Raw genomic sequence first — 7,966 nt, forward strand, 5'->3', positions numbered from 1 at the left:
AGTAAAATAAAATAAATACTATAAGGAGAGGAAAAGCAAAGTCCTTTACAATAGAGGCCAGTTTGAGAGTAAGTGAGCACAATAAAGAAGGCTTTGTGGCATTTGTAGTGGGTCTTGAAGGAGGAGGAGATCTTGCAGATGGAGATGCTTGGGAAGGGTGTCCTAGATGGAAAGCACAGCAATGACAAAGGTATGGAGGTTGGAAAATAACAAGTCTCCTAGGAAGGAAGCAAGGAGGTCACTATGGCTAGAGGATAGAGCATGCGAAGGTTAGTAGTGGAAGATGAGCATGGAAACGTTGGAAGGGGCCTGACTGAGCATGTCCTGAAGGCCAGGGTAATGAGTTGGATTTTATTTAGATGGCCATTGTGGTGGTGGTGGTGGTAATGGGGAGCTTTGATGAGTTTTGAGGCAGGTGGTGCTAAGAGGGAGACGAAACCAGAGAGTGATAATAAAATAACTCTTTCCTGGGGGACTGTCGCTATGAGAAGATCCCAGGGCCTGGATTTTGACAAGATCCCTTTGGAGCGTGGGGTGGAAATTCAAGCACCAGGATAGTGGGGTGTGGGAGATATAACCAAGGCCCACTGGGAACAATCCCATGGGCTCCACCTACTGTTCAAGATTTCCCGAGCTTGGGGCTGGGCACAGAAAGGTGGAAGCTACAGCCTCTACCCTCTGGGAGCTTTCGGTCTCTGGAGAGAAGAAACATACCCCATGAAGCAACTGGAGACCAACCCTACCCAGTGAGAGATCCAGTCCCCAGGGGAGGGCACCAGCGCGGGTAGGGGACAGTGTTTAGGGGTAGAAGATGAACTTGGGTGGGAATCAGTGCGTCAGGCTTCCTGGGGCTCCTGTCCTAGGTGAGAGGTGGTCCTAGATGACTTCTAAGCTGTCCTCAGACTCTGTACACCCCTGGCTGTAGGAGTAGAGGCCTAGAAGGATGGACAGACTTTGGACACATAGAAGAGTAAGAAGTAGGCTTTGCGGGTATGGGCAGCTGGGTGGTGGTGGAGCAGGCCAGTAGCAGACTCGGATTGGAGATGTCTGGGGATGCTGAGGAGACTGACTGAGCTGCCGGATATGGTTGGGTAGACAGGGGCTGCAGACTCCCAAGTCCTGGCAGCCAAGTGGGATGTCCTGGCCTGATGCACTAGGCCAGGGGTGCTCAAAAGGGATATGGTGTGACTGGGGTTTGGAGCAGGTCAGCCTGGCAGCCATCAGATGCCTAGAATCCTACCAGGTAAGGAAAGATCCCCAGAGGCCCATGCTGGTGAGTTTGGAAGGCCTCACAAGACCTGGGGGGATCCCACAGGTTCTATTATATTCGCAGGATTTGGCAAGATTCCAGGCATCCATGACCTGCTTTTGCCTGCGCTTCCAAATCTGCAGATCCCTCCTCCAGAGAAGGTACTCCGTCCCTTCCTCACCTTCCACTCCAGAGTCCAGTGTGTCCCTGGGGACTGCAGGGAGGAATGGGAGCTGATCTGGCCTTGAGACACAATCGGGCAGATACCTCCTTCTCTATGCCGGGCCTGGGTAGACTTCTAGTGTTCTCCCTCCCCTCCCCTATCATAGGGCTAGGGGAGGCTCCAGGGCTCTGGTCGGGCAGTGGGTGGTGGTGGCCAGAGTGGAAAATCCCCCACTGGCTGGGTTATACCGGTGTTTGGCAGGTCTGGTCTTGGCCTTTTGCCTGGGGCTCTAGGGCCTAACAAATCTGTTTGGAGCCCTGAGTGCAGGGTACAAGGTGGCAGAGAGGGTACTGGCACGGGGACTTTTTCCACTCACCCCAAAATGGGGAGTTCTCCTGTGCTAGGTTAGTGGGCACTGGGCCAGCTCCAGGTCACCTCAGGCAAGGAGAAGCTTGTAGCTGGGAAGCAGGGAAGACCTGGCGATGAGGTGATGAGGGATAGAAGCACAGGATGGATCAGACTTGGGGCAGAAAAAAGGGCCTATGAAGGTTTGGGAGGAGGGTAATGAGAGACACAGACATTTCAGGAGAACTAAAAGCAGGGACAGAATCGAAATGGGATGGAAGAAGAGTGACAATGAAGAACAGAAGCAAACGTAGACATGTCCCCTCTCCATATGCCCTTGTCCCAGGCCTCCTGTTGTGCTAGACCAGCACAAGAGGCATAACCAGAAGCCAGTTTGGCTTACTCCGTGGGTGTGTCCTGAGCGTTCGCTGAATTTTGATGAGCATTTCTCCAAATTTGACCTTGAAAGCCTCCAAAGCTGCCCCAAAGAGTTCTGACTTCATTCACTGGCAACCCAACCCTACCACCTGCATCAGCGCCAGCAGTACCACTATGATGACCACTGGCACCACTCTCGCCACCGTCATCCTAGCCACCGACTCCACCATCCCCCAGATACCCCTAACTGCATCCCCTAAGGGTTTGGGGTGCTGGGAGCCAGGACTTTAGTCAGACCTCCAAGCCTATCACCCATAGATACAGTTCTCAACAATTTTGCCCCCTAAGGAGATATCTGGCAATGTTTGAAGACATTTTTTGGCTGTCACAACTGGGGAGCTACTGCTGGCATCCAGCAGGTAGAGGCCATGGATGCTGCTAAACATCCTACAAGGCACAGGACAGTGCCCACAACAAAGAATTATTCATTCTACAATGTTAATAGTACTGAGGATGAGAAACCCACCTATGGATCTCCTGGCCATCGCTCTGGCTCGACCTTTCTCTGGCCCTCATCCCTAAATGCCCACATCATTCTTCTGGTTCCTGGACAAGAAGTAATCTTCGCCACTCCAACTTTGTTCTCTCTTTCCGCTCACACCTCCTGGCCTCCATTGCTTATTTAAAAAAGTCAATAAGATGAAAAGTCCTTTGCAGCCAGCCTCACAAGGGAAAACACACAGAAACAATTGATATGTGGAACACAGGGTACACCAGGGATTGAGGTCATGCTTGTCCAGAGCAGGGAGGCGGGGCCTGGGTTGGAACCCTGGAGGGTATAAATGACTGCCCTACTTGGAGTGGCTTTTCCTCTGCAGCCAGTTGGGAATCGGCATCATGAAGTGGATGGTGGCGGCCTTGCTCTGCTTCCAGCTCCTGGAGGCAACAGTGGTCAAGTGAGTTTGGGGCCTGGCTGCTGGTACAGGAGCGTGGGCAGGAGACTTGAGCCCTGCAAGGGGTGGCTTGGCCAGAGGATGCCCCACCTGCCTCTGCTCTAGAATTTCTGCTAGGGGCAGGGCAGGCTCCCTGAGCCAGTGCACGACAGGACTCAGAGGTGAAAAGAGACACAGCCTCTGCCTTCAGGAAACTTCCAGTCAAAGGGAGAAGCTCTGTCCCTTCTTCTATCTGAGGAGAAAAGATAGATCTAAAATAGGGAGAGCAGAGGTGACTACTGCCCAAGCAGACCCTGAAAGGTGACTGTGTTTCCTCTCACAGAAAAGAACAATTATCTCTGGATAGGGTGACATTTGATGAAAATTTCCTTAGGGCCCAAATTTATTTGGCAGGTGACAGAATCATCTAAGCAGAAACATCATTAATGTAATTTCTATATGCCGAGGTGTCAGGAAAAAGGGAGTGAGTGATTTGGCTCATGGGATGTCAGGAAGGCTGGGGCCTGTCAGCCCCATTGCTGCTATTCCAGCATTAAAGTGAATCCTTAGGTGAAGTGAAGGCTCCTCTTACAAACTTCTTTTAATATGCAAATTATGTGGGAGTGGTTAGAGAGGCTATCAGTCTTCATAGTCCAATGTGAATGGGATTAGTGGAGAACTTCTGAACCTCTGGAGTAAGTAAGAATTCAGGGTCCTAAGGGAATGGGGATCAAGACAAGAAAGAAATGGAAAAAGCAGGAAGGCCGGTGTCTGCAGTGAGGCCTGGGTGGACCCGCAGACACCCCCTAGGCAATGGCAGCAAGTAGGTCTGGGAGGATAACCAAAGGTGACATGAGTGGAAACCCATAATTCATAAGTTCCAGTTCTAGAGCTGATCTGGGCTCCAGACTACCCAGGCCAATTTTCCCATTGCCACCCTGTCCTGAGAAAAGCAGTGATTGGCTCCAGGCCGGACAATTAGCAGCACGGGCAGAACTGGAACCCTGTCTTCTGAGTCCCAGTTTAGTGCAGTTCCCCTATACCCATGCTCTGTCACATTCGGCCGGTGCCAGGTGCCTGAGGGAGGGCCACATACGAGAGTACTCTCTTTCAGGTGAACTTTGCCGTCTCTGAAACCTTTAAAAAAATTTACAGATCCTGCAAAGGGGAATGCCTGAAGTCCCTCTTCCCTTCTCAGGAAAGAATTTATGGAATATTTGAGAGCAGAGGGCCAGGGTGGGATGACGACCCTTGAGATGGGGCAAGGCATCATGGATGAAGGGAACTGTTTTCTGAATCTCGGAGCAAGTCCTAAGAAGAGTTTTGAAAGAAAGCGGAGAGGAGAAGAAAGAGAGAGACAGAGAGAGAGAGAAAGAGACAGAGACTGAAACAGAAATGGAGAAAGAAAAACACAGACACACACAAGTGACAGACACAGGGGTACAGAGGGGCAGAGAGAATGAGGTATACAGTTAGAGATGGAGGGGTGGGTGGGCAGAGACAGAGAGACACAGAGAGACACAGAGAGACACTGAGGCCCTGTAGGAAAGAGGGAGAACCCTGACTTTACACACAGCCCTTCTGCAAAGTCCGTCGGAAGAAATTAAAGTCCATCTGTGAAACCATAAGGGAGAAGGGCTTACTGGAGGAGTTCCTGAAGACTCACACGTATGACCCTATCCAGAAGTACCACTTTAGTGACTTCAGTGTGACCTACAAGCCCATGGCCTACATGGATGTGAGTCCTGACCCTCCCAGGGGTACCCCTCTCCCTGCTGCCACAGGCTAAAGGCAAGGCCCGGGCAGCGAGCTGCATCCATCTTCTCTACACTCTCTCACCCAGCACCTGCTCCATTCTCCTAGATCTGCAAGCCTGAACCGCATCCTCCCCGCCCCCCTAGCCTCCTCCCCGCCCCCGGCAGAGCATGGGAGGGGCCCCTGTTAACTCGGCAGCTCAGATCACAAAAATCTCTGCATCCACCCTGGACAGGCACGAGCTGGGGGTCTGTGGACAAGTGTGGAGAGAAGGCTCAGGCCCCTGGTGTGGGCATAGGGCAGGAGTTGGTCCCTCTCCTGCTCTGCTTGTGGAGGATGCTGGGCCTGAAGGTCCTTGGATCCCTTCAGAGCGAACAGCCTGCTCTACACGTTGCTTTACACCTTGCTCCCACCTTCACAGGCTGCCTACTTTGGTGAGATCAGCATTGGGACTCCACCACAGAATTTCCTGGTCCTTTTTGATACTGGCTCTTCCAACCTGTGGGTGCCCTTGTGTACTGCCAGAGCCAGGCCTGCAGTGAGTGCTGGGCTGGGCAAGGGAGGGCATCGACACCCTCTGGGCAAGGGCCAAGCTTCACAGAGATTGCTGCGGGGAGCTTTGGTCCTAGAGAGGCCCAGGGACTTGTCCAGGGTCACATGGCATGCCCAAGCTAAAGGGAAGAAGCTGGCCCTGAAACTGACTGGCCCCTCTGCCTTCCCTACCAATACATATTTCTGCTACAGCCCACTGCACTCTGCTCCACTCATTACTAAGTTCTGAGTGTCTCCAAGGCCCATGGGAGAATAATACAGGAGGTCGTCCCCATCTTGTAGTCATATTTGGAGACAGACAATGTTCACTTTCTTAAGGCTGCCTTGGTCCCTGCCAAAGCCTTGGGGTTTGGGTCTTGACACCTCTAGTTCAGACGGTCCCTTACTGGTCCCGCCCTAAGGGATCTCAGGATCCCGGTATGGCCAGCTTCCTGACTGTTGGGCAAGGGTCAGGCAAAGCAGGGACACCTTGGAGGGTCATTCGCTCCTTCATCCGATAAGTAATTTCTCAGAACTCACTGTGTGCCAGGCAATCTCCTGGGGGGCCATGGATTTTAAGCAACTTGCCTACAGGGAGGTCACAGTCCTAGGGCTCCCCACGGTCAGAGGAGGCTTTGGAACCAAAGCTGACCAGCTCCATGGGCCTTGGGATGCTGGGAACCTTGGCTAGCCACCTCCTGATGGGTGGCATGGGGTACTGAGGTCCCAGGATGTGAGCACAGGCTGGGAGACAGGTGGGAATCCCCACAGGCCTGAGAGCCCAGGCAGCCCAGCTCAATTTCCCAAATCCTTTGACCCCACAACCGCTTTGACCCCAGCCAGTCCTCCACCTACTCTGAGGTGCAGACCACAGCTTGTACCGGGGACAGATCTACTGGGCCCCCGTCACCCAGGTGCTCTACTGGCAGATGGCACTGAGGAGTAAGTCTGTGGTGGGGCCTTGGGGATGTGGGCACTTTCTTGGAGCAGGCTTGAGGCACTTTATGTCACACACACACACACACACACACACACACACGTACTACTGGGGGGCGCATTCCCCGCCCCCCTTCAGTTCTGCCCTATGCTGGAGTTTCAAGGCCCATCTCAGCCTGGAGAAGAAAAGTGGGGGAGGGACAACGTCAGAAGGGACAGAACTTGGAATCCCAAACATTTCAGATCCTGCTGTCCCACCCTACAGGTTTACAGATTAGAAACTGGGGTGTGTGGTGGCAGAGGGGGACTAATTTGGTCAAAGTACTTACAACGAATCAGTAGCCCTGGCTTTTAATGTTTCTCGAACTTTCCTTGGAACTTCGAAGAAGAGATTCCATGGCCATTTAGGTGGCCGTAGACAGACTCCGGTGTGGTATGAAGTGGGGGGATGACTGAATTAACCCCTGCAGAGTCCTTGCCTTCCTAAGGTGTACCTTGTTTCTGTGGCTACAGCTATTAGTCCATCAGAGGAGGGGGAAGCCCACTCCCTAGCTGCCCTGAGCTGGGGTTGCCATGGCTTCTCATCTCTTCACCACTAGCATTGGCAGCAAGGCCTCCAGCTAGTGCTCCCAAGGCTGCCAGGCCATCGTGGACACAGGCACATATCTGCTCACTGTGCCCCGGCAGTACATGAGTGTCCTTCTGCAGGACACGAGGGCCCAGAAGGACCAGTATGGAGGGTGTGTCTGGTGGAAGTGTCTCCCTCCCCAGGAGAGGCCAGCTCGGAGGCATTGATTGGTTTCTCCTGGGAGCACAGGAATAGCCAGATTCTTGGCCTTCTGGGGAGCGCATTCCCCGCCCCCCTTCAGTTCTGCCCTATGCTGGAGTTTCAAGGCCCATCTCAGCCTGGAGAAGAAAAGTGGGAGAGGGACAACATCGGAAGGGACAGGACTTGGAATCCCAAACATTTCAGATCCCGCTGTCCCACCCTACAGGTTTACAGATTAGAAACTGGGGTGTGTGGTGGCAGAGGGGGACTAATTTGGTCAAAGTACTTACAACGAATCAGTAGCCCTGGCTTTTAATGTTTCTCGAACTTTCCTTGGAACTTCGAAGAAGAGATTCCATGGCCATTTAGGTGGCCGTAGACAGACTCCGGTGTGGTATGAAGTGGGGGGATGACTGAATTAACCCCTGCAGAGTCCTTGCCTTCCTAAGGTGTACCTTGTTTCTGTGGCTACAGCTATTAGTCCATCAGAGGAGGGGAAGGGGCCCCCCCCCAGTTGCCCTGAGCTGGAGTTGCTATGGCTTCTCATCTCTTCACCACTAGCATTGGCAGTGAGGCCTCCAGCTAGTGCTCCGAAGGCTGCCAGGCCACCGTGGACACAGGCACATATCTGCTCACTGTGCCCCAGCACTACATGAGTGTCCTTCTGCAGGACACGAGGGCCCAGAAGGACCAGTATGGAGGGTGTGTCTGGTGGAAGTGTCTCCCTCCCCAGGAGAGGCCAGCTCGGAGGCATTGATTGGTTTCTCCTGGGAGCACAGGAATAGCCAGATTCTTGGCCTTCCTATTTCTAGATGCTCAAGGCACTGGAGGTGGGAGGCCCCGGGATGACTGGGGCAGGGGCCTGCAGGCTGATTCAGTGGGGCAGATGCTTGGGTTGAGGGACTGTG

The 7,966-nt window shown here is 53.2% G+C and overlaps 1 protein-coding gene across 1 annotated transcript in view; it reads left to right on the forward strand.

Moving 5' to 3' along the window:
- The first annotated feature begins 3,032 nt into the window (after positions 1-3,032).
- PGC (progastricsin) overlaps positions 3,033-7,966 on the forward strand; it is a 10,821-nt gene continuing 5,887 nt past the window's right edge. The window contains 4 exon segments of the mRNA XM_006926842.1: positions 3,033-3,095; positions 4,644-4,805; positions 5,244-5,331; positions 5,334-5,364. Coding sequence (XP_006926904.1) covers positions 3,033-3,095; positions 4,644-4,805; positions 5,244-5,331; positions 5,334-5,364 — 344 coding nt within the window.

The sequence above is a fragment of the Pteropus alecto genome, unplaced genomic scaffold (genome assembly GCF_000325575.1).
Source record: "Pteropus alecto unplaced genomic scaffold, ASM32557v1 scaffold7, whole genome shotgun sequence".
In the NCBI taxonomy this organism is placed as follows: domain Eukaryota; kingdom Metazoa; phylum Chordata; class Mammalia; order Chiroptera; family Pteropodidae; genus Pteropus; species Pteropus alecto.